Source organism: Nelumbo lutea, chromosome 1 (genome assembly GCF_056320005.1).
Source record: "Nelumbo lutea isolate HS-2025 chromosome 1, American lotus-T2T, whole genome shotgun sequence".
Classification (NCBI taxonomy): Eukaryota; Viridiplantae; Streptophyta; class Magnoliopsida; order Proteales; family Nelumbonaceae; genus Nelumbo; species Nelumbo lutea.
This window is the reverse complement of record NC_142684.1, coordinates 41065439-41093025: the sequence shown is the minus strand read 5'-3', so window position 1 is coordinate 41093025 and position 27587 is coordinate 41065439. Positions and strand designations below refer to the sequence as shown.

General features: G+C 40.8%; 1 protein-coding gene across 1 annotated transcript in view; it reads right to left on the bottom strand.

Moving 5' to 3' along the window:
• The window catches only part of LOC148874380 (MICOS complex subunit MIC10-like), a 34058-nt gene extending 6998 nt beyond the window's left edge, over window positions 1-27060 (bottom strand). The window contains exon 1 of the mRNA XM_088961971.1: window positions 26646-27060. Coding sequence (XP_088818097.1) covers window positions 26646-26775 — 130 coding nt within the window. The 5' untranslated portion in view covers window positions 26776-27060. The remainder of the gene's footprint in view (window positions 1-26645) is intronic.
• Window positions 27061-27587: the final 527 nt, after the last annotated feature.

Here is a 27587-nt window from a genome sequence, read left to right as displayed (position 1 = left end):
CCAGTTGGGCTTCCTTGAATGGCGTGGGACCCAAGCATTGATCTACACATCAGCCACATGGGTTCGGCCCAGCCTTTGTTACAAGGCCTGGTCGAATACACTGTTAAAAACAGTGCACCCCCTGAAACCCATCGAATAGGCTCTATGGGCTCAACACTAACCCTAAGTGGTCCCTGGGCCAAACCACCTTGTAACATCCAGGGACTGTGGGCAGATGCAAAATTAGCCCATCAGGTATTATCCTCAATGGTCTTACACTTAACCTCTCAGACCTTAATGATCATACACTGCCCGACAAGAGAGGACCTCTCTCTCGGCTGCAAGGAATAATGTTGCACTCTCCACTTATATGGATCCCGGGAATTAAAACCCTTTTGCAAACATTTTAGAAACCATAATATATATATACTTTTGTATCTCATATAAAATATACTTTGCAAAACAAATCTCAACGGTTGAAATCAGCTGCTGGTAGTCTTGGTTTCCAACAGTGAGAGCGCATCCCCGATAATTACCTTTGTCCGACAAAGGGGCTGATTCTGTCACTATGATCACCCACTCAGATGAATTCTCAGATTATCACAACATACCCAGGTTTTGACCCCCGCTAAGGATCTCACTGATTGGTACATCAAAGACACCCCGATCCGACACCTAGTGCAGTATCATAATCGAGTATAGGGGTCGGGTGTAACTTTCCAGTTTTCCCATCAATCTCCAAGGTCCAGAGCAATACTGGAAATCTGGTCCAATTCAAAGATTCAATTAATCCCACACTGTATGTGCCTAGGGTCTCACCCCGGTAGCTGAGACAAGCCACCCCAACCGACTTGGTGGCATCATAGTGTCACCCTTGTCAGGATAAGCCTCCCCAGACCGACCCACTAGCTGTGAACATTCTAAACTAACACGAGTCTCAATAAGTGTCCAGTTTAAGGGTATTACACAGAAACATACCGAGGGAACATGAATCAAATATGCACTTTTATTCATTTACAATAAACTCATAAAGTACATCAATTTTGATTGAAGCTAAGGGCATACAAAACTGTCTAACAGCTCCCACTTGCACTTAGATCCAATCAGGTAGTAGCCGGAGTCCCATGCTTTCCACGTGTTTCTCAAACACTTTCTGTGTCAGTGGCTTAGTCAATGGGTCTACCACATTCTCCGCTGATGCTACCTCTTACTATCATCCTCCCGTAGGTCCAGTGTTGTCATACAACAATGGAATGGGTGATGTGCTGAATTCCAAATTCATGAATGAACACCTTCATTCATAAGGCAGCATCACTTACGGTAATGCGTTCGGCTTGGGTTGTGGACTATTAATTTGCAACTTAGGACCCCTGTTTGCTGACACTCAAGAAACAACACACGATCCTATCGTGAAAACATATCCAGATGTAGACTTTCTATCATTTGGGTCTGACTGGAAATCGGCATCTGTATACCCTTGGATCTTTAGTGAGCTACCGTCGAATACTAGACAAAACTCTTGTCCTTCGAAGGTACTTAAGTATGTTTTCACAGCAGTCCAATGCTCCTGCCCTGGGTTGGCTTGAAATCCGCTTACTACACTCACTGCTTGAGCTATGTCAGGACGAGTGCACAGCATGGCATACATGATGCTCCCCACGGCAGAGGCATAGGGAACGTCTTTCATGCCATCAATCTCCTCATAAGTCTTGGGAGACATCTTCTTGGAGAGAGTGACTCCATGCCTGAAAGGAACATTTCCTTTCTTGGAGTTTTCCATGCTGTATCTTTTGACTATTTTGTCAATGTAGGCAGATTGGGATAATCCTATTATCCGTTTCGATCTATCTCTATAGAGTCGAATACCCAGTATATAAGAGGCTTCTCCAAGATCTTTCATGGAGAATTGCTATGATAACCATACTTTCACCGTAGTTAACATACCTACATCATTCCCAATGAGTAGAATGTCATCTACATACAGAACCAGAAGGTAACCTTATCTCCACTGTACTTCCTGTAGACATAGGGTTCATCCGGATTCTGCTCGAAGTCAAACGATTTGACGGCAGTCAAAACGGATGTTCCAACTTCTAGAAACTTGCTTAAGTTCATAAATGGATTTATTAAGTTTACATACCATGTTTTCCTGACCTGCAGCAATGAAGCCTTGCGACTGCTGCATATAGATATCTTCAGTAAGATCTCCATTCAGGAATGCAGTTTTGACATCCATTTGCCAAATCTCATAATCATGGTATGCTGCTACAGCTAGCAAGATCCTAATGGATTTAAGCATGGCCACAGGTGAAAAGGTTTCCTCATAATCGATGCCCTCTTTCTGAGTGTACCCTTTCGCCACCAGACGAGCCTTGAAGGTCTCAAACTTACCATCGGGGCCCTTCTTCCTCTTGTAAATCCATTTGCAACCGATTGCTTTTACCCCGGAGAGCGGACCTACTAGAGTCCAGACTCCATTGGTCTCCATTGAGTCCATCTCTGCTCTCATGGCCTCCACCCACTTCTGGGAATCTATGTCCAACATAGCTTCCGTGTAAGTCACGGGATCCTCCTCACTAGTCAAGGTTTCCACCAGGTAACCATCCTGATCATAACCATAACGGACTGGTGGCCTGGATACCCGAGTGGATCTTCTAAGTTGGTCACTACCTGGAACTTGTGGGACATCTCCCACTGCTCCTGAGCTCTCCTCATCATGAACAACTTCCTGACGATGGGTGTCCAGGATATAGTCGGTTTCCAAGAATTGCGCATTACGACTGCAGAACACTTTCTGCTCACTTTGGTCATAGAATAGGTAAACTACAGAGCCTCTTGGGTAGCCTACAAATAGGCAACGGCTGGTCTTAGTTTCCAACTTGTCTGCATTCGTTCTTTTAACGTGTGCTGGACAACCCCAAATCTTCAAGTGTCTGACACTTGGTTTCTTTCCGGTCCAAAGTTCATATGGAGTATTCGGAACCGATTTGGTTGGAACCCGATTCAGCACATAAATCGCAGCCTCTAATGCGTAACCCCAAAAGGATGTGGGTAACTCTGAGTGTATGAGAAGCGACCAGACCATATCCAATAAAGTCCTATTCCTCCTCTGAAACACCGTTAAATTGTGGTGTAGCAGGAGGAGCTAATTGTAATACTATCCCATTGTCCTTTAAATAGTCCTTGAATTCGTCAAAGAGATACTCGCCACCTCGATCTGATCGAAGGGCCTCAATTTCTCTCCCTAACTATTTCTCGACCTCTTGTCCAAACTCTTTGAACTTTTCAAAGGATTCAGACTTGTGTCTCATTAGGTACACGTAACCGTATCGTGAAAAATCATCTGTGAAGGGGATGAAATACACGTGTTGATTTCGTGTCTTAACACTCAGGGAACCACATACATCAGTATGTATTAGGTCAAGTGTGCCCGTACATCTTTCAGGCTTACCGTTAAATGGTCGTTTCGTCATCTTGCCTTGTAGGCAAAGCTCACAAGTGGGAAGATCTTCTACAGTTAAAAAATCCAAAGGACCATCATTTACCAACATTGTGATTCGGTCAACACCGATGTGGCCAAGTCGATAATGCCACAGACACGTGGGATTAACTGTATCACGAGCTCTCTTCTTAGGGATTTCAGCTGACGTAGCTTCGGTTATGTTAGTTTCTAGAGAAAGATGTAGAACATAGAGACCATTCTCCAGTTCCCCGTATGCGATGAATCTGTTGTTTCTTTTAATAGTAATCGTATTACTAAAAAAGACAAAATAACCATCTACACACAGTTTTGAGACAGAAATCAAATTTCTCCTTAAATTTTGCACATAAAGACAATCTTTCAGTACAATTGTTCCTTCTCTAAAAATTAATTCCACGGTTCCTATGGCCGCGGCTGCAATAGTTGCAGTAGTCCCCAAGAAGAGTGACTTCTCCTTCACTCAGTCTTCTGCTTACCTTGAACCCCTGCAGTGAGTTACAAGCATGAGTTGAAGCCCCGGAGTCAATACACCAGGATGCAAAAGCTACCAACAAATTGGTTTCTATAACACAAGTTTCGAAATTACCTTTCTTGGATTCCAGGTAGGCAGGACAGTTCCTTTTCCAGTGGCCGGTCTTCTTGCAGAAGTGACAGGCATCTGATGCTTTGTCTTTCTTCTGCTTCTTGCTCTTAGCGGCTTTCTTCTGAGGCTTCTTTGCCTTCCTCTTTCTCTTGCCTGTCTTGCCAGTTTCAACAAGCATGGCTACAGGCTCATCCTTTCTAATCAGTTCTTCAGCTCTTTGCAACATATTGCTGAGCTCTTGTAAGCTGACATTCAGCTTGTTCATGTTATAATTCATGATGAACGGATTAAAAGGAGGCAAAGAGTTAAGGATAGCATCTATCTGGGTTGCAAGGTCCAGCCCGGATCCAAGAGCCTCCAGTTCGTTGATGTATCCCATCATCCGAAAACAATGGTCGTGAACTTGTTGACCCTTGGACATTTGTGCGGTCATAAACTGTTTCAAGACCTTTTGTCGAGTAGAACGATTCTGCTCTTCATACATTGTCCTGAGACTGTCCAATATGTCTTTGGCAAGTTCGATCTAATCGAACTGCCTCTGTATCGGGTTGTCTAAGGAGAAAAGGATGTAACACCGGGCAAGGGAGTTTTTCTCCTCCCATTCTTCATAGTCTCTCCTTCGGGCCTCAGAAGCCCTATCACCCGGACGCTCCGGGGCAGGATTCTTTGCCACTTTGTCCAGCTTTTCAGAAGCTAGGACCAGCATAAGGTTCTTGTACCAGTCAGCATAGTTTGGGCCCTTCAACTTGTTGTCATCAAGTTGTTTTGCAAAAGATCCATTTGCCATTTTCTGATAAAAGAGCAAACATCAGTCCACAACCTAATTTGATTCATGTTCATTTCATAGATATGGATTTTAATCTACGATCCATTTCCATTTATTCGTCTCTGAGATTTCCCTCCTCTCTCAGTGACGGAGACTACGGATTGTCTCTGAAAATGTGGAAATCACATAGGGTGCATGGAGCCAACTGTTTCAACTGCATAACCCCACCACCTTTCTGTGAAAGATCACATCCACTCATCATATGAGTTTTCCCTTTGGCATCTGTCAGACAAGGTTCATAGCCGTTTTCAGGTAAACATTTCTGTCCAGTGAGTGCTTACCCATCATATTCGTGAACACCAAGGTACCGTGAGAGAGTTCCCATTTTCTGGCGAAGCCCCTCCCACATCGGTCAATGATGCCCCTATCATCTTATGAAACACTCAGACAAGCCCAACAGCAAATGGATAGCCCATTTTCTGGTGCGTTTCCTCATTACTGAAGGACCCATCCTCATGCTAATGATGGAAGGCCTTTAGAGAGTTCATCATATGAATCTCCCTATCACATGCACTCATATTAGCTGGAGGGAACAAAATTACGCCCTAGTTTGATTTAGGTCAAACCAAAGTGGCTCCCACTGACTTTCATAAAGCCAGATTTCGATGGGCCTTAAATCGGCTAGGGTTCCGCACGCAACCTCTTGATGAGGTGTGGGGTCCACCACACAGATCGAATACCTATACATTGAGTCTAGAAAATAAATAAAAAAATTATTTACAGACCCAAAATAAATCAAGAACTGCAAAATCGCAGGTTCCCTGCGCAAACCAAGAATTCGATCTCCTCTTGTACGAACAGCCCATAAATCAAGAAAATTATAAAGAACAATTCTAAATAATAATCAAATTTATTTAAAATTAATTTCAGATTATTTGCCCATCTGATTTGGGAACAAATTTCCCAAAAAACAAATCTGCGCAAATTGGGTAGAACACCTTCTCCCTAATTGCGCAGGTTCAGATCTGAAACAGAATGGTTCAAGATTTGAACCTGAGGCTCTGATATCACTGAAAGGGAATGAGAGATCCAACCCATGAACGCCCAAAGATTGCGGAATAAGGGGCGAATTTCAAAAAATTTTTCTCTCCCTTCAACTGGGAATCACATTCCCTATTTAGAAAATCATATTTTCAAAGATCAATCTTGAACCTTAAACTGAACCAGATCTGAACCAAAAGGAATGGAAGAGAATAATACCTGATACGGAGAATTAATATCTCCCAACGAATGTGTTCACGCCCAAGGAAGGATCCAAAGACTACTCCCACTGAAAATGGCGCAATGTAGGATGGAGCAGAATCAGCAGTGTTCTTCCCATGAACTCTGTCCTTCGCAAGAAACAGTAGGATGGAACGTGAGCATAGCTTCATTTTCAATCCTTTCTCAAAGAACTGATGTCAAGATCCAATCTTGACTTCTTCAACAGCTAGAGATCGAACTGGCAAACAGGGCGGCAAGAGCAAGGAGGCGGCAAGAGAGTATTCGCAGGGTGCAGAATTCTCTCTTCTTGATTTCAGCACTAAAGAGGATCTGATGTGTTTCTTGTTCTCTCTCAAGGCTGCCACCCCCTTCTTCTTTTGTTAACATAAAAGATCAGCTCCTAATCCCATTAGGAGGTGCTTATCCAAATCATATTTGGATCAGTCTTCTCTTCTAGTGATAAGGATAAACCCTTATCTTATCTGTAGATTAGATTAGCTTTATCCTAATCCCATTAGGAGGTTTCTAGATCTGAATGTGATTCAGATCTGGACTCTCTGAGTGGATAGGATTAAGACCCTATCCTATCTGCTAATCCATCTCAGAATTCGCCCCTTTAATTAACTAAACAAATAGCCCAGTTCGAAATGGGCTTTAGGCCCATTATGCTTATGTGCTCACTCAACCTTCCTAACTGCTGCCCAATTGGGCTTCCTTGAATGGAGTGGGACCCAAACATTGATCAACACATCAGCCACATGGGTTCGGCCCAGCCTTTGTTACAAGGCCTAGTCGAATACACTGTTAAAGACAGTGCACCCCCTGAAACCCATCGAATGGGCTCTATGGGCCCAACACTTACCCTAATTGGTCCCTGGGCCAAGCCACCTTGTAACACCCAGGGACTGTGGGCAGATGCAAAATTAGCCCATCAGGTATTATCCTCAATGGTCTTACACTTAACCTCTCAGCACTTAATGATCATACACTGCCCGACACGAGAGGACCTCTCCCTCGGCTGCAAGGAACAGTGTTGCACTCTCCACTTATATGGATCCCGTGAATTAAAACCCTTTTGCAAACATTTTAGAAACCATAATATATATATACTTTTGTATCTCATATAAAATATACTTTGCAAAACAAATCTCAACGGTTGAAATCGGCTGCCGATAGTCTTGGTTTCCAACAGTGAGAGCGCATCCCCGATCATTACCTTTGTCCGACAAAAGGGCTGATTCTGTCACTATGATCACCCACTCAGATGAATTCTCAGATTGTCCCAACATACCCAGGTTTTGACCCCCGCTAAGGATCTCACTGATTGGTACATCAAAGACACCCCGATCCGACACCTAGTGCAGTATCATAATCGAGTATAGGGGTCGGGTGTAACTTTCCAGTTTTGCCCATCAATCTCCAAGGTCCAGGGCAATACTGGAAATCTGGTCCAGTTCAAAGATTCAATTAATCCCACACTGTTTGTGCCTAGGGTCTCACCCCGGTAGCTAAGACAAGCCACCCCAACCGACTTGGTGGCACCACAGTGTCACCCTTGTCAGGATAGGTCTCCCCAGACCGACCCACTAGCTGTGAACATTCTAAACTAACACGAGTCTCAATAAGTGTCCAGTTTAAGGGTATTACACAGAAACATACCAAGGGAACATGAATCAAATATGCACTTTTATTCATTTACAATAAACTCATAAAGTACATCAATTTTGATTGAAGCTAAGGGCATACAAAACTGTCTAACACCCCTAATAGGTCTTTGGCTTCTCCTTGGAAAGCAATTCATGAAATCTACCCTACTTTCCTCAATTCCATCTGGTTTGATGTGGGACAAGGTAATAGAAATCTGTTTTGGGAAGATTTATGGGTAGGGGAAACCCCACTAAAAGACCAATTCCCTTATCTCTTTGCACTATCTAACCTTATGGGGGAAGCTATATCCATGTTGGGATCACCATGTCCAACTGGTGTGAATTGGAATTTGGGCTTTAGAAGGGGACTAAGGGAGAATGAGTGTGAATTCTTAATCCGTTTGTTGGATCTCTTAGGGCAGATCCACTTGGACCCTTCGTTGGAAGACTCTGGGTTCTCCAGACGGCCTCTTTTCTTGCTCCTCTTTCTTCAAAGTACTTGTTTCCTCCAACCCCCTAGGTGGGATTTTCCCTATGAAAGAAATTTGGTGCAACCCTATTCCCCCGAAGATCCAAGCTTTCTGCTAGGAAGTATTCCTTGGTAAGGTAAACACTTGTGATATGCTGCAGAAAAGAAGGCCATATATTTGCCTTTCTCCTCATGTGTGTTCACTGTGTAAGGAAAGTGGTGAGGCTCTTTCTCATTTAATGATATCATGTTCTTTTGTGCATCAAATTTGGGAATTCTTTTGTACTCTCTTTGGCGGTAGGTGGGTTCCCCCTCAAGATATGGCATGACTTTTCAACCATGATTTCTTGAGACAAAGAAAGAAAAGAGGGATGGCAATGTGGAAAGCAACAAAGGCAGCAATTTGCTGGGTAACATGGGAGGAGAGGAACAACAGAATTTTCTTGGAAAAAAGTAGAACAATAGAGAAAGTGATTGATAGTATCAAGGTAAAAGTAGCTCATTGGGTGAAACCCTTGGACTGGTCAGAAGTAGCACAATCTTCAAGAGTAAGAGATAAAGTAAAGTTGGAGTGGAAACCATGTTGAGGGCCCGCAAATAGGATCTCGTCACAAGTCGGTCCACGAGGAAAACCTCCCGTTTTCCCTTGTTCCTCCCTACTCTTGATGAACCTATCTTGGCGCCTTGGTGATTTGTTCAAGAGATCACCAACTCTCCTAACTCACTTCTTGACTGAATATTTGATGCCTTCATTCAATAATAATGTCTCCTTAAATAGAAGATTACAAGAGTCCTACTCCTAGGGGGACTCCTTGCTGAATAGGGAGACCTCCTGCTCTATCTTCATAAGATAGGACTGATAGGATAAGATAAGTCACTCTTAATCCTAATCTGATAAGATAAGACAACCTAATCTACTAATCTTAATAAGATAAGATAAGAACAAGCAAAATAGTCTAATCTAATCTGCCGAATGGATAAGACTAGTGTCGCCAAATTGGGTAGGACGAGAACATTGGATCACTACTGCTGCTGATTCTTGGATTCTTGGATTTCTATATAGTTACCATACTGTAGTGCCACAACCATAACTTTATGTCCACGTCGAGCCAAGGCCTTCGGTAAAGCCCCAGCAACATCGCCAAGCCCACCTGTCTTCATCAAAGGAGCGCATTCTACAGGTTTTACTATAATGTTCGTGACATCGTCCCCGACCAAAGGAGGAGACTTTACAGTTTCATCCTCCGTGCGCTGATCCTTGAAAATAACTGCGGCTATAGGGGCAGCGATCTATTGTTCGATGCATGCCTCTGCCCAGTCCGGACGGCGTCTATTGGTGTTGGCGATTCCCTCCGAACTCATTTCTTTGTTGGAGAGGAATGCTTCCAACAGGCGTCACATCTCCCGGACGTCTTCCCTGACATCACGAACCTCCATGCTAGTTTCTGCAAGTTGGTGTTCCAATTCGTGGACCTTGGAAGATAGTTGCTCCATATCGCCCATGACGTTTTGCTCTGATACCAATTTGTTATGGTCCCGCGCGTAGAATCTCGTCACAGGTCGGTCCACGGTGCGAAAGCCCTGCTTTCCCTTGCGTGCAGACCCTATTGCGAAAACTGAATGGATGATTTATCCAAGAGACCACCCGAACTCTCCCTTGGGGTGATTTGTCCAAGAGACCACCCGAACTCTCCTCACTCTTTTCTTGGCTAGAAAACTGAATGCCTTTAATTCAATTCGTAGCTCTTTAAATAAGAGATTACATAAGGAAAATCCTAATTAAACTCTAACTCTAACTTGAACTCAAACTCCCAATTACCTATTCCTAATGGTAACACAACTCTTACTTAAGATAAGGATAAGGATAACATAAGATAAGATATAAGGAATAAGATAGGGATAAGAGATAAGGAATAGTGTAGCTGGCAGCGAGTTAGCAAGCATAGCTGATGTGGTAAGATAAGTGTGGACCCACCTTGATGAGTTGTCATGTGGGTCTCGCGGTGTTGCTGTGTGCGGTGCGTGTTGCTGCCTAGTCCTGCGCGCTGTCGGGCGGTGCATGCTACTGTGCGCACTACTGTGCGTGCCGCCATGCGCGCTGTTGTGTTGCGTTGTCGGGTGGCGCCTGCTGCTGTGAGGCCTGTTGTGCGTGCTGCCATGCGCGCTGCTGTGCTGTGCTGCCGGGCGGTGCATGCCGCTGCCTATGACTGTGCCGCAGTGCACTGCCAGGTGGTGTGTTCATAACACCGTGGTGGGTTCGAAAGGAAATCTTCTTCACGTCTCTGGGAGCCATTCGGACCTACCCGAACCTGAGGTCCAACTTGGAGACGTACTGAGCACCATGCAGCTCGTCCAACAGTTCGTCCACAACAGGAATAGGAAACTTATCCTTGACCGTCTGGCTATTGAGCTCTCTGTAGTCAACACAGAACCTCCAAGTTCCATCCTGTTTCGCCACCAACAGAATCGGCGAAGAGATGGGGGAGTGGCTATTGCGTATGATCCCTTGTTTCATCATCTCGGCACATTGTTTTTCTATTTCGTCCTTCTGTAGGTGAGGGTAGCGATATAGCCAGACGACTGGTTTTGAACCCGCCACCAAAAGGGATTCGATGAACACATGCTCGGGGAGGGAGTCTCTTGGGTTCCTGGAATACGTCTGAAAATTCGGCGAGGAATCTTTTCATGGTTGTCGTATGTGTTGTTTCTGTCTGAAGCACATGAATTTAAATGGGTCCGAAGAAGTGCAAATGGGCTAGCTGATAGATTAGCAAAACAAGGGGCATTGAGATAGCAATTATTTTGGGCTACACTGTAATGAGGGGTGAATAAAGTGATTAAAGAGGATCAACAGTCCCATCATCAAGTTGTATAAAATGCTTACAATCTGAGTTTTGATAAAATACATATTTACTGATCAAAAAAAAAGGTTAGGACCATATATCCAGTCTACCCCTCCCAAGACCCCAGATAGCTGGGATCAACATTGGGTAATGACCGTTGGTTCTCTTCCCTCTCAAGGAACCAGCCTAGCATAGACAAGGTTCAGGCAAGCAACATGTACAGGCAGTCCTTACTAAATTAGCAACTGAAAGGTTTAGCAGCAGATTGAAGCAAGCAAGACCAAGTATAACCAAGCAATAAGCAAGGGCTAAAGTTATGTTTGAGGTTGAAGACTGTGCAGGCAGTCCTTTCTAGAAACCATTACCTAATTGGGATGTACAGCAAGCATAGTACACACAAGGATGGACCTTGCAAGATTGCTGAAAGATCAACTAAAATTCCCCACCCACATCAAAACTTGGAATATCTTCAATGTGAAGCACCCTTATTCCACATTGAGATGATTCTTCTAAAGATGGTAGTGGGAACTAGACGCAAATTTCTATCATCTACAGACTGATGTAAGCAATCTCATTAATGGATAAAGAAACATCAAGAAGCAACCCTAGAAGGGCTGGTCATAAACAGTATTTGAGAAGTGCAAGGCACAAGAAAAAGACATGGGCCTTTTAGCACCTGAGGCACAAAGTACATGCCATTTCAAAGAAAGGTGCAAATTTTTGAAAAAAATCAAATAATCAAAAAACAGTAATACATAAAAATAAAAAGTTGAGTTAAAAAAATCAAATTGTGTAGGAAGACAAGAAGTAATGGTGGCATATTGGGATGTGCAGTTGACGACATGGAGAAGACCTCTAAAGATCGAAGCAAAGAAGTTCCTCTTCAAAAGCTTCAGGGTGATGGGGAAGATGGCTTAACGATTAGAGAGATGAAAATGGCCATGGTATTCCTGGTAGAGGGAGAGGTGATTACTTGGTTCAAGACTTTCATTGAGAATGCTCTTCAAGTGAGCTGGAAGCTGGAATGTAAAGAATCAACAGAGGAAAATGGTATGAGGTATTTGGCAGAAAGAAGAAAGAATGCTAAAGGTAGGTATTTAGGGCTTATGGAATACTTTGGAGAAGGAAAAAAGCAAATAGTGTGCTTCCCTGAAGGAAAATTTGTGACTGGTTGCGAAGAGGTCTCATGTGCCTTGAATGATTTCATTGTCTGGAGGGAAGGTTTGCAAGGTATTAGAATGCAATCTGAAGAGAAGACACAGGAGGCTGGTAAAGAACCTGTAGAGAGGAAGAAGTTGCAGCCAAAAGAAGTAGCAGGGATGCTGGTTATGGGACAAGAGGCGAAGGACTGTAGAATAGTCTTCAATGCAACCAAGACTGACTGGGAGAAAAAATTTATTGTAACTTCCATAGTTCCACCAACTGATTGAAAGAGAGTTGCTGATTAGCTGTTAAGGAGTTTAAAGTTAGAACTGTACTATCATTTTATCTCCCTTCAAGAAGTGTAAGGCCCTTTTAGAGCTAGCAGGGGAGGAGATTGAGCTCCATGATGCGTGCTTTCAAATGGCTTTATGCACTGTGACTCTCTCAAAGTGAACTCCTTTGTCTAACTCCAAAGATTTGAAGTTAGATGCTTTTTTTGAGCTCCATGCTGTGTGCTTTCACCTTTGGACTTTAGAAGTGTTTGGTTCCATGGCATCTCTGTGCTAGGCTCTATTAGTTTTTTTTTTTTTTTTTTTGAAGATCTTTCAGCTGCAAGTTGTGGAAACCCCACAACTACCCTTCATATTATTTTTTAGACCATTTTACCCTCTTCTTCATTGAGCCTCTAACACTGTCTTCCTATGGAGAACCAACAATGGAGTTGGAGAGACAGTCAAACGCTTCTTCACCATTATGAGAGTTCTCTTTATTGTTAGATGGAATGCTACTTGCTGCTTGATCTGTTGTTTGGTTATCACGTCAAACAATAGCAATCGAAAGAGTGTTCTAAAAACAGCAATGGAGAGAAAATGGTAACTCTTCCTTTCAGAACAATGAGAAGCAACTTCTTCCACATGCCTAGGGTTAGAAATTAGTAACTAGTTCCTTTTTTTGATAAATTTAGTAACTAGTTCCTTTAAAGGGATTGTTCATCTCATATGGGTGGTAGATTTGCGGACTTCACCATAACGTTGGAACAAAGAATAAGCAAGAAAGATGCTTCTGAGACACTGCTACTCATAGTTTTCAAGGCACCAAGGCGAAGCTAGGCGACAGGGGGGCACCTTGTCGCCTAGGCAATGGATTTTTTTAAGTAAAATCATATATCCTAGGATAGTTCCCTAGGTTCAATAACCATCTTTCCTTGATAATTATTCATATTTTTCATAAGAGAAGTATAAATTTCATGTTTAAGCCTAGAAAATCAACATTTTACGAGAAGAAAAAGAACAAAGGAAAGAAAAATCAAAAAATATAGGGGCTGAACCCCTACTTTTGTTATAGGAAAGAAAAAAAGAAAAGGTGGAAGAAGAAGATGTGGAAGAAAAAAAAATGTGTTGATTAGACAAAATTTTAAGCACTTCCCTTGCTTATTGGTTCAGGTTTTGAAATTTTTTAGGGTTCAATCAAGGATCGAAATTTCGATACGATACGCCCTGTATCGGGTGTATTGTATTGTATCTTTGGGGTCCCGATACCTGTTTACAGGTGTTTTCGATGACCCATTTTTTAAATAATATATATATATTTAAAAATGAAATTGAAAACCAAAGAAATAAAAGAAATAGGGGGAGTATCGTTATAAGTACAGTCTTACAGAATACAGATACACCTATGCCAATACACAGAGGTGTATCAATACTTTGAACCATGGGTTCAATACAACAGTTAGCACTTTTTGCATTGATTAAACCCTAACAAAATAAGAAAATAATAAAAAGAAATTAGTATATAAACACATAAAATGAATATTCTAGTTTAATAATATCTAGTTTATAATTATAATGTCAAAAAATTAAAAATATAAAAGTATTTTAAAACCTAGTGCACAAAACTGCTTGGTGACTAGGCAAGGCGAGCCTCCAAGGGCACCCGCCTAGGCGTCGCCATGACAACTATGCTGCTACTACCCAACAAAGGAATTACAGATAAACAAAAAGCTCAAATATGGTACAATTTTAGAGCCACAAAGACACTTCTCACTCACTAAAGGCCCCATAATGTACAACTATGCCCTTTCGAACACCTGGAAAGTTAAGGCTATGTTTGGATAGACTTTAGGTACTTTCATGCTTTTGAAAGTACAAAAGTACAAAAGACATTATACCACATTTGTTTTAAGTGCTTTCTACTTTTGATTTCATACTTTTATAAAGGAGGGGGGATGGGCTACCTCTCATTGTATAACCCTTCAAAAGATATCAAAAAAGAAAAAAGAAAAACACCAAAAGCGCAAAATAGGCTTTTCATACTTTGTGATTTTGGCTCAAATGTACTTTTGGCTTCATGTGAAGCAATGTCACCATAGTTTTCAAGGCACCAAGGCGAGACTAGGCGACCGGGGGCCTTGTTGCTTAGGAGATGGATTTTTGCAAGTAAAACCATATATCCTAGTGTAGTTCCCTATGTTCCATAACCATCTTTCCTTAATAATTATCTTTAATTTTCATAAGAGAAGTACAAATTTCTTGGTTAAGTCTAGAAAATCAACATTTTATGAGAAGAAAAAGAACAAAGGAAATAAAATTCTAAAAAATATATATATAGGGGTTAAACCCCTACTTTTGTTATGGCAAAAGAAGAAAAGAAAAGGTAGAAGAAGAAGATGTGGAAGAAGAAAATTTGTTGATTAGACAAAATTTTAAGTTCTTCCCTTGTTTATTGGTTCAGGTTTTGAAATCTTTGAGGATTCAATTAAGGATCGAAATTCCGATACAATATGCCCCGTATCGGGTGTATTGTATTGTACCTTTGGCGCCCCGATGCACATGTTTACAGATGTTTTCGGGAACCCATTTTTTAATATATATATATATATATATATATATATATATATATATATATAAAAATGAAATTGAAAACCAAAGAAATAAAAAATAGGGGGGGTATCGTTACAAGTACCAATACACCTATGCCAATACATAAAGGTGTATCAAAACTTTGAACCATGGGTTCAATACAGTAGTAGTTAGCAATTTTTGTGTTGATTAAGCCCTAGCAAATAAAAATAATAATAATAATAAATTAGTATATAAACACATAAAATGAGTATTCTAGTTTAATAACATCTATTTTGTAATTATAATGTCAACAAATTAAAAATATAAAAGTATTTTATAACACGGTGCACAAAACTGCTTAGCGACTAGGCAAGGCGAGCCTCAAGGGCATCTTGTCGCCTAGGCATCACCTTGACAACTATGAATTTCACATGTAATTGTTATGTGACTGCCACATGTCACCTTTGTACATATGATTATCACCTGGCAACCAAGTCTATTCCAGGCCATACAAGTGTCACTATCACATGACTGCCATGTGGCATCCATTATACATGTGTCATTGACACATGACACTGTATGTGATTCCCACATGTCACTATTATACATGTCTTTTTTTCATGAATTCACTATTATACATGTGTCACTAACACATTATTTTCTAATTATCATGTGTCACATCATACACGTGTCAATAACAAGTATCATTTTTTTGGCTGCCACACGTCACATAACATCAGAAGTTAGCACATCACTGTTATGTGACTACCACGTGGTACTATTACCGTCATTGACACATTATTCTTTTACTACTACGTGTCACATGCATGTGTCACTGACATGTCATTATTTTCTGATTGCCAAGTGTTGCATACATGTATAACTGGCGCATGTCATTATTTTCTAACTATCACATGTGACATAACGGCACAAATCGACACATATCACCATTATGTGACTATGTGTCACTATTGTACATGTGTCAATGACACATGCCATTATTTTATGGCTGCCATGTATCTCATAATGACATGAGTTGGCATGTGGCCATTACGTGACTACCACGTGTCAATATTATACTTGTGTCATTATTTTTTTACCACCACGTGTCACATAACAGCACAAGTTGACATGTGTCACCATTATGTGACTACCACATGTCACATGTCACTTACATGTATTTACTATTATGCCTTTGCCAAACGATAAATGGTGCTTTTATTTTGAAAAGCATACCTTACAAAATTTTTTATCTAAACGGATTTTAAAGTAAAAGTACCGAAACAAAAGTATTATATGTATTTTGTACTTTGACACTTTTAAAAGTATCAAAGTAAAAGTCTACGCAAACATAGCCTTAGTCTTTTACTTCCATTTCGCAATCTTTAGTTTAATCTACATTTGATATTTTAATCATTTTATGCTTTCATCAATAGGGAGGCACACACTTTGTATCTGATGGCTCTGACGTCTGGCAACTCCAAAACTTCCTCTTACAAAGATACCCATAAACTTCTCTTCTCCAACTCCATTCAAGGGATCCCAATTAGCAAACAATAAGTTCATTAGATCATTCTCTGAAAGAATATCCATCAAGAGCGCTATTGAGCATGTACAATTTGTTCCATGGGTCCAGGAGATTTCCAAAGAAGATGGGCTTGCAATAATATCTGTTATCACCCCAAAGAAACAACTCAAATAAGGCAATTTAAGCAATGCTTTTTGTTGCTCAACTAATGTTCTTGGCGATGATGATGAGTTTGTTTTGAAGGAAATTGATGCACTATACGAGTAACGGTCGACAGCACAATTTCAAAAGTAGCAATTGTAACAACATTCCTTGGGAAGCCAATCCAATGAGAATAGAGCAGATAATCAAAGCAACAAGAAAGAAAAACAGGATGCTTGTAGCAATCGTTTTGTGGGGATGCAATACAATGAGAAAGTTGGTAGGAAAGTTCTACACAGACAGACAAACAGAGATAGAGAGAGAGAGAGAAAGGGGTGAGCTTTGTTTGCCCTGCTAGTTTGCATCCAGAGTACAAAGGTAGAGGAAGATGAACAATGAAAAAAGGGAATCTAAACATGGGCATTTTTGTAAATTTATCCTCACCGTAACACCAGTTTAACCAACTTCGTCTTGAGTGTTGAATTCTGAAAGTATAGGGTACCTTGATGTAGCAAACGAAATTTGAGGCCCATAAGTGTCACTACCCCCAAGGTACAGGAAATTCCCGTCTATAATTTTCCATTATTTTATTATCCAAAAAAATCACCGACTATGGATTACTCAAAAAAAAAAATTTTTGAAAAGGTCAGGTAATTTATTAAAATAAGAACCAGTACAAAGGAGCCTAGGCCATTAGAGGCTGCCTACAGCCACCACAAATTAGAGATACAACTAGTTCTGAGATCTAAACAACAGACTCAAATTCTGATTTTTAAACAACTCCGATGCCGACACCCAGGACAGAAGTTTTTGTACCATTTCCTCTGAAGATTTAGCTTTGCCCTGAAAAATTCTGTTATTTCTTTCAATCCAGATAGTCCAAAGCACAGCAGCCAGGATAGTCTTCCAAACCAAGATACCTTTCTTGCTGAGACCCTCAATCTGCCAACACCAACAGCAGATCCTTCACAGAAATTGGCATTACCCAGCTGATTTCCAAAGCTTGGAGAAATTGCCTCCAAATATAATTCGAGACTAGGCAATGTAATGCCAGATGTTCAGTAGTTTTACTACCCCACCAAATAAGCCACATGACATATCCGAAATCTGAATGCCACGTTTCACTAGATTAACTTTGGATAGACATTTATTTAAAGCCATTGTCCAGAGCAAAAACTTCACTTTAGAAGGACTGAATGAGCTCCAAATCTGCCTAGCCGGAAAGTTTTCCTGACCTGAACTTATCAACTTACTGGACATAGACTTAACAGAAAACATGCCATCAACTTCCCATTTCCATCTCCAAGCATCCTCCATGTTTGAGTCAATCCTCTGGTTCTGGAGCAAGCCCAATAGAATTGCAGACTCCTCAATTTCCCAGTCAAAGAGGCGCCTCCTACAAGTTAGGTTCCAACTGAAAGAGTTACCATCCACATTGAAATTCTCAGCCACCGAGGAGTCCTGATTAACAGAAATTTTATACAAGAGAGGAAAGGCATCTTTCAAACACACTTCAGAACACCAAGAGTCTTTCCAAAATTTGATTCTTTCCCCATTTCCCAAGTTGTAACCGATTCCTTCCTCAAATAAACTAGTGTTCTTCATTATACCTGTCCAAATGGAACTTATCCCTCTTGAAATAGGAGAATTGGATCTCCAATCACCCCAATCCACTCCATATTTGTCCACAATCAGCTTTCTCCACCAAGCATTTCTTTCATTTGCAAATCTCCAAAGCCATTTACACAGGAGGGCAAAATTGAATTTCTTCAATTTTCTTACTCCCAACCCTCCAACTTCCTTAGGAAGACACACTTGATCCCAGTTTACAACATGAACCTTCTTCTCCTCCTCCCAACCTCTCCAGAGAAAGCTTTTCTGTAGTTGCTCCACTCTGTTAGCCACTTTGGAAGAAATAGGAAATAGGGAGAGGTAGTAAGTAGGTAAATTAGACTAGTGTTCTTCATTATACCTGTCCAAATGGAACTTATCCCTCTTGAAATAGGAGAATTGGATCTCCAATCACCCCAATCCACTCCATATTTGTCCACAATCAGCTTTCTCCACCAAGCATTTCTTTCATTTGCAAATCTCCAAAGCCATTTACACAGGAGGGCAAAATTGAATTTCTTCAATTTTCTTATTCCAACCCTCCAACTTCCTTAGGAAGACACACTTGATCCCAGTTTACAACATGAACCTTCTTCTCCTCCTCCCAACCTCTCCAGAGAAAGCTTTTCTGTAGTTGCTCCACTCTGTTAGCCACTTTGGAAGAAATAGGAAACAGGGAGAGGTAGTAAGTAGGTAAATTAGAAAGAGTACTCTTAATCAAAATCACTCTCCCCCCAAAAGAAAGGTATTTAACTTTCCAGGAAGCCAATTTCTTCTCCATTCTTTCAACCACTAGATTCCAACTCTGAGAGGAAGTATATTTAGCTCCCGGAAGGAACCCCAAGTACTTAACCGGAAGATGGGTAGTCTGACAAGCCATAACTTCTGCACAAACTTCTAGATTTGTAACAAGACCTACAAGGATAATCTGAGATTTACTCAAATTAACCTTAATGCCAGACACCACCTCAAACCAACTCAAAATTCCAAGCACCACCTCCAGTTGATTAGGAGAAGTATCAACAAAGCATAAGGTGTCATCAACAAATTGAAGAATAGACTTTTTCTTTCCCCAGAGCAATCGCAAAGCCCTCCCAAAGCCCATTCTCAGCAGCCTTCTTACTAAAGAGAGAGAAAATTTCCATGACACAAATGAAGAGTAGGGGAGAGAGAGGGTCACCTTGCCTCAAACCTCTTGAACTTCCAAAAAACCCTGTCATTTGCCCGTTAATTAAGATGGAGAACTTAGGAGTCTTAATACAAACTCTGATCCAGTTTCTCCAAAGCTGCCCAAAATTCATTTTCTCCAAAACCATATCCAAGCAGTGCTAGTTAACATGATCATAAGCTTTTTCAATATCCAGTTTACACAGAACACCTGAGGTCCCCTCTCTTCTTCTAGACTCCAACAGTTCATTAGCAATGAGAACAGAGTCAACCATCTGTCCACCCAGGACAAAAGCACTTTGGTTACAAGAGATAACACACACTTCAATCTTTCAGCCAAAACCTTAGCCAAGATTTTGTAGAAGCTGTGCAAGAGACTAATGGGCCTGAAGTCCTTTATATTGATAGCCCCCTCAATTTTTGGAATAAGAGTGATGAAATTTGCATTTAGACTTCTCTGAAAGGAGGCATTAGTGTGAAATGCCTGAAACACCTGCATCAGATCACTCCTCACAACATCCCAACATTTTAAATAGAAAAGATTAGAGAACCCACCAAGACCCGGTGATTTATCATTTTCTAGCTTCTTTACTGCACCCTTAATTTCCTCTTCTGAGAATGGTCTCTCTAACCAGATTTTATGCTCCTCATTTAACTTATTAAATTGGATCTCGGAGGGAAAAGGTCTCTGAACCCACTTCTCTTTATAAAGGTTCTTATAGAAAGAAGTAGCTACAGATTTGACTTCAGAACTAGACTCACCACACCTGTCCTCCCACACCAGCTTGCTGATTGAAGAGAACCTAGCACGAGCATTTGCCATTTTGTGAAAGAACTTTGTATTTTTATCCCCCTCTTTAAGCCAAATGGATTTAGCTCTTTGTCTCCACTTCCTCTCTTCCTCAACTGCCATCTTATCATATCTGATTTTTGCAATTGACCTCTTAAGTCTCAGATCTTCAGACAACGGACCCGCCTCTTCAGCTCTATCAATCTCTACAATGGTGCTCAACAAAGCCTTCTTATCAATAACCCACTTCATATTCTTCTCCTTACTCCAATTTTTTAATTTACCCTTGATAGCCTTTACTTTTGATGCCATAACAAAAGAACCAGAGCCCTCCACTTGCAACTCATTCCACACAGAGCTGATTAAGGGGATAAGACTTTCCTCCTCAAACCAAGCATTTTTTAACTTAAACAGGGATTTGACTGTCTCACGGAGACCACAAACAAGCTGAATAGGGCTATGATCGGACATCGGTCTAGGAAGGGTAAGCTGTCTGAAATCAAGAAAGAATTCATCCCAATTTGAAGAAACCAAGAATCTGTCCTGCCTAACCAGGGTCAGAACAGATTGGTTATTGGTCCAAGTGAATCTATTACCCTGAATTGGGACATCCATTAATTCCATACTGTTTATGAAGTCAGCAAAATGTTCATCGAACCAGTTCTTCTACCCTCTGTATTCTTCTCATCCACTGAAATAGTTGCATTAAAATCACCCCCAATTACCCAAGGACAGTTCTGAGGGTCTCTCAAATCTGATAATTCCGCCCAAAAAGCCACCCGAAAGATAGCATCAACAGGACCATAAACGTTTGTGACTTGAATAAGTTTTCCATCTTGTAGTTTCAGTCTCAGAGTGATTGAGAAATTACCAATTCTGCAAGAAACCAAAGAACAGAAAGTAGGGTCCCAAAGGCTCACAATTCCACCAGCACTCCCCAAGGCAGACAAGGCCTTCCATCTGACCTGACCCTCCCCCCAAACACTTCGAATTGTAGCAGCAGCAACCCACTCCAGCTTAGTTTCTTGGAGCAAGACAATCTTAGATTTTGATTGCTTCAAAGAATCACATACCATCCTCCTCCTCCTTCCCGATCCCAGTCCTCTAACATTCCAGGAAAGAATTTTCACTTCCATAAGAAAAACTAAAGAAAAGGACCCACACTTCACATCTTCTTAGACCCCCTTGATCCCAATTTTCTCTCTCCATAAGCACTCTTTGTTCAATTCCTTCCAAAAAAATAAAAAGTGCAGCTTGTGATTCATGATATCATCCAATGGAAGGGGGAAATGTTATGACTCTTGCCAGCGGCCTCGGTACATCTAGGACCCTTCTCTCACTCTTGCCAGCCTAGCTCCCAAACCTTTTATACTAGGACTTGCATCCACTAGTGTGACTTGCGACCTTTTGTTTTGTGTTTTCTATCTCCCTTTTCTTTCTTTTTTTTCTTTTAGGTTGCCGTTGCTGCTATTGGTGTCTTTATCTTGTTATTAGGTTTTTTTCTGTTCTTTGCTTCTTTCAATGAAAACTACCTTTTCTTACCCCCCCAAAATAAATAAATAAAGCCATTTCCCTAGACCACTGCATAACTAATGATACACCCAGTCACTTTGAAGAAGCATTAAGGGTCCAATTGCTCGCCTGCCAGTGTCTCATGGACACTAAGGAAATTAGACCTGTTAGTATCATGTTGCCAGCAGTCCAGTATAGTTAGCCATTTCAATCCATTTCTGACATCTCTCAATGAGTCAATTATTCAGCAGAGGGTAAATCTGACCAGATGTTGAGGTGAAACATATAATGGCATTAAGCCAACTATAGAGATATTTGGCATAGCTTCCATTTTAGTCACTGCCATTTCCAATAAGAGAGCATGGTAAAGCATGGTGTTATGGCATGGTATTTTGGAATAACCCCTAGGGAGCAACTATTGTGAAAAGAAAGGAAGGGGTAAATCAGTGGAAGAGGGTAGAGGAGGAAGGCTCTAAAGTGAAGGAAAAAGGAAGGTGTGGAGGGTCTCGTTCTACAATCGAGTTGATGAAAATCATTAGCTGGAATTTGAGGGGTCTAGGAAGTGCGAGAAAAAGGAGGGTGATAAAAGATCTGTTGAAGAAGGAAAGGCCCGGCATTGTATTAACACAAGAAATCAAACTAGCTGATCTAGACAAAAAAATTGATTAGAAGTGTGTGGAAAGCAAGAGGTGTGAGTTGGTGCTCAACACCCTCTTGGGGAGCCTCTGGGCGGATAATTACTCTTTGGAGAGAGGATGTGGTAGAACCATTAGAAGAGCTGATAAGTAATTTTTTTGTATCACTAAACTTCAGGATGGTGGAGGATGGTCTCATATGGGTGTTAACCAATGTGTATGGGCCAAATAATTATAGAGAGCAGAATGAACTATGGGAAGAACTCTATGGAATTTAAGGACTATGGAAAGGCCCTTGGTGTTGGGGGAGATTTCAATGTAATAAAGTTTATAAATGAGTCAAATAATCCCCAACAATCTATCACAACCAGCATGAGGAGGTTCAATGAATTTATCAACAGTTGTAATTTGAAAGAGTTCCCTATGCTACAAACTCACTTCACTTGGTCCAATTTCCAGGAGAATCCATCTTGTTCAAAACTGTATAGATTCCTCTTCAATGAAAGTTGGGAAGCACACTAGAGGGGTTTGGTGGCTAGAGCTCTGCCTAGAGTAAAGGATAGGTAATCCATCATATGGACGCCCAAAGATTGCGAACTAAGGGGGCGAATTTCAAAAATTTTTCCTTCCCTTCAACTGGAAATCGAATTCCTTATTTAGAAAATCATATTTTCAATGATCATTCTTGAACCATAAACTGAACCAGATCTGAACAAAAAGGAGTAGGGAGAGATAATACCTGATACAGAGAAATAATATCTCTCAATGGAGGTGTTCACGCCCAAGGTAGGATCCAAAATCTGCTCCCACTGAAGATGGCGCAGTGCAAGGTGGAGCAGAATCAGCAGTATTCTTCCAAAAGAACTTGATCCTTCTCAAGAATCACCTGAACGGCTTGTGAATACAACTCCCACCAATCTTTTCTCCAAAAGATTGGAATCAAGATCCAATCTTGATTTCTCCCAAGGAATGGAAATCGAACTACTGTAGACGGCGGCTGCAGAAAGGAGGCGGCAAGAGAGTATTTGCAGGGTACAGATTTCTCTCTTCTATGATCTCAGCTCTAAAGACAAGACTGTTGCTGGTGATTGTGTCTAAAGGCTGCCGCCCCCTCTTCCTTTTATAGACTTAAAGGGATCAGCTCCTAATCCCATTAGGAGTTACTAACCCAAATCATATCTGGATTAGAAATCCCTTTAAGATAAGGGTTATCCCTTATCTTATCTGTAGATTAGATCAGCCATCTCCTAATCTAATTAGGAAGTTTCAAGATCTAAATCTCATTTAGATCTTGGACTCTCTGAGTGGATAGGGTGTGGGCCCAATTCTATCAGCTGATCTTATCTCAGAATTCGCCCCTTAATGACTAATCAAATTAGCCCAGTTCAAAATGGGCTAGAGGCCCATTTAGGGTTATGTATTCATTTAGCCTTCCAAACTACTGCCCAGTTGGGCTTCCTTGTATGGCGTGGGACCCTAACATTGATCAACACATCAGCCACATGGGTTCAACCCAGCCTTTGTTACAAAGCCTGGCCGAATACACTATTATAGACAGTGCACCCCCTGAAACCCATCAGATGGGCTCTATGGGCCCAACACTTACCCTAAGTGGTCCCTAGGCCAAGCCACCTTGTAACACCCAAGGACTGTGGGCAGATGCAAAATTAGCCCATCAGGTATTATCATCAATGGTCTTACACTTAACCTCTCAGCCCATAATGATCATACACTGCCCGACAAGAGAGGACCTCTCCCTCGACTGCAAGGAACAGTGTTGCACTCTCCACTTATATGGATCCCGGGAATTAAAACCCTTTTGCAAACATTTTAGAAACCATAATATATATATACTTTTGTATCTCATATAAAATATACTTTGCAAAACAAATCTCAACAGTTGAAATCGGCTGCAGGCAGTCTTGGTTTCCAACAGTGAGAATGCATCCCCGATCATTACCTTTGTCCAACAAAGGGGCTGATCCTGTCACTATGATCACCCACTCAGATGAATTCTCAGATTGTCCCAACATACCCAGGGCACCCCGATCCGACACCTAGTGCAGTATCATAATCGAGTCTAGGTGTGTGTAACTTTCCAGTTTTGCCCATCAATCTCCAAGGTCCAGGGCAATACTAGAAATCTGGTCCAGTTCAAAGATTCAATTAATCCCACACTGTATGTGCCTACAAAAGAGGAGACCAAATTGGTGCATATCCCCTATTTGGTGTGTTCTTTGTAAATCTCAGAATGAAGACTGTCACCACTTACTGATCTCTTGCTCCTTTGCTACAGCTTTATGGAATTGGAGTCTTATGTTGTTTGAGTGTAGGTGGAACCTACCATCTGATACTAGCTTGTTGTTTAGTCCGTCTATCTTTGAATGACACACAAAGAGAGGGAGAATTATGTGGAAGTGCATAAGAGCAGCTTTGTTATGGACTGTTTGGGAAGAAAGGAACACCAAAATCTTTTGTGAAAAAGAAAGGAGCTTCTCGGGAATTAAAGAATGTATTCTGACAAGGGCAGTTCAGTGGTTGAAAACTCTAAAGCTCTTTAATGCATACTCTTTTGATGACCTATGGAAAAGCTGGTTAGCAGTGGCTAATGCTTCTACCATGAAGGACAGACATGGGGTTGAATGGATGCCACCAAGGGAGGAGTTTATCAAGCTGAACTTTGATGGAAGTTGCCGAGGTAATCCAAGACCTTCAGGCATAGGAGGAGTGCTGAGAAACAAAGGTAGTAGCATTATATCTTTGTACTTAGGTCCTGTGGGTGTGGGAGACTCTTTAAGGGCCAAATTACTTGCTGTTGTACATGGAATCCAGCTTGCAAATCAGCTAGGCATAGAGCATCTGATCATTGAAGAGGATTCCCAGGTGATAGTGGGTTGACTGAAGGATCCGAACACTATGATTTGGGGTTCTAGAGATCTTCTCAAAAAGGTTAAATGGTTAACAAGGAATATGACAATCAGAGTTCAGTGGGTAGGCAGATTAGCAAACTCTATGGCTGATTCACTTGCAAAACAAGGGATTCTCCGAGATACTTTATTTTGTGCTTCTGTGTAATTTCTTTTGTACTTATAATTCTATAACTAGATTTAAAGGAAATGTCGCATCTCATGCCTTTCCATGGGTTGCATGTAACTCTCACTTGCTGGTTTAATAAATCTTACTCATTTACCAAAAGAAAAATTACTTCCTAGATAAACTCATTTATTAATAACTGTTTTATGTGTTTTCGTTTCCACTTTTCCTGAGGAAACTTCAAGTCACCAAGCGAAATAGGATGGATGTTGCAATAAGAAAAATTACTTCCTGGATAAACTCATTTATTAATAACTGTTTTATGTGTTTTCGTTTCCACTTTTCCTGAGGAAACTTCCAGTCACCAAGCGAAATAGGATGGATGTTGCAATACCCCCGCCCCCTTGAAACCTTCTTCAAAATGATGATTTCAGAATCAGTTCCCTTGTATGAAATCATCTCATCTGACCATTGCAATACTGATTTTGTGGAACAAGCATCAGCAAATGCAATGGCATGGCTACTTCATATTGATACAGTGGTGTCAACGTAAACAGAAGCCATGCCAAGCATCCTCTTAGTTCAGAAGAAACAAATAGAAGGCCTTCTATATCCTAAACAATCATCACACGTTTGCACTAAATTGCATAATGGAAAAAAAAAAAAAAGGCCAAGTTAACAGGGGAAAAACTGTCTTTTCAATTCCAGCCTCCCAGATTGCATATAACTGCATAAATTGTATATGGATAATAAAATTAATGTATTTGTCTTCAGAAACAGTATAATGGATCCAGAACAGCTTGTTGGAAAATTTGCATGTTAATCATAAGGAGAAATCTTCAATAATTCATAAGGGAATATAAAATGTGTTTCGTATTATGAGAAACTGATAATAACCCCATAGTCACTAGAACCAACACGTTGATAAACTCTCACTCTCAAAGTCTGATTACAATGATAAACCATTGGAAGGGCTATTATATAAAACCAAATTTCACCATAAACCGAATGGGAAAAAAATGTAAATAAATAGCCAAACAAGTATAATCATCGTATATATGAAACCTAGAGAATAAACAACATGAATCCATATGCAGAAATATCAAACACTACAGAATCTATATCCTAAAAAAATATTTCAGTTACTGAATTCTTGAAATGTAAGATTTCGAAGAAAGGATAAGAGGGAATAAAAGGAAAGAATAGGGAACTCACTGAAGAAAAGAAGGCCACCAAAAGCTCCAGCCAAGGAAGAATAGAAAAACCGACGGAGAGTGAGATCGAGGCAAGCATCCCATTTCGCGTTTAAGTCGAACTGTGGAGGAATTTGCTTGTTTTCCGCCATCGGAAGCCCGAACCTCACTTCTATGCTTATTTCGCACTTCTAGGTCTAAAGGGAGGCTGCCAAGTTTGGGATGGTTAAATGAATCCAGTGACAGCAACTTGAGAGGGTCCAACCCGATCCCGGACCGGTCCGGTCCGAACGTTTACACACACAGACAAACTATGGGTTGCCCTCAACCAAAAACGCCGGGCTTTTTATTTTTTTGGGTTGGGCCTGCGCCCATCTCCTAGGTAGATCAAGTTGGCCCTAACTAAAGCCCGAACCCCAGCCATGTTAACAGTTCGAAAAAGATCTTTATTATATCTTTATACTATATTATATAGTGGTATAGGCCATATGCCACGTCAGCATCCCTCTCTTATTCTTTCACTGTAGTCCCATTCCATCTCTCTCATTTTTCTAATCACTTAGCTAATCCCCTTCTTAAAATTTTTCCCAATCTATCTTTTTCACCTAAAATTCCTCCTAAAACATCTCTTATCTATAGTTCTATACTAGCGAGGACTTGTCATTATATTTTAATTCTTAATTTTTAAATAATTAATAATTATTTATATACTTTTAATAATTTTTTACAGTGTAAAAATAACAATAATTAATTTCAGTTAGATTAATAATCTAATCTCTAATAAGTAACAATATTTTTGTTTTGGTATTTAAAGATATTTACCACAATAATGAGCCACTCTCCAAAGTTAATGGTTGTGGGAATAGAATCTATGTCTATGTTGGAATGAACCAACTAACTTATCAATTGAGCCACCCCTCAATTGGTTAATAAATAACAATAGTTTAATCAACAACACTCATTC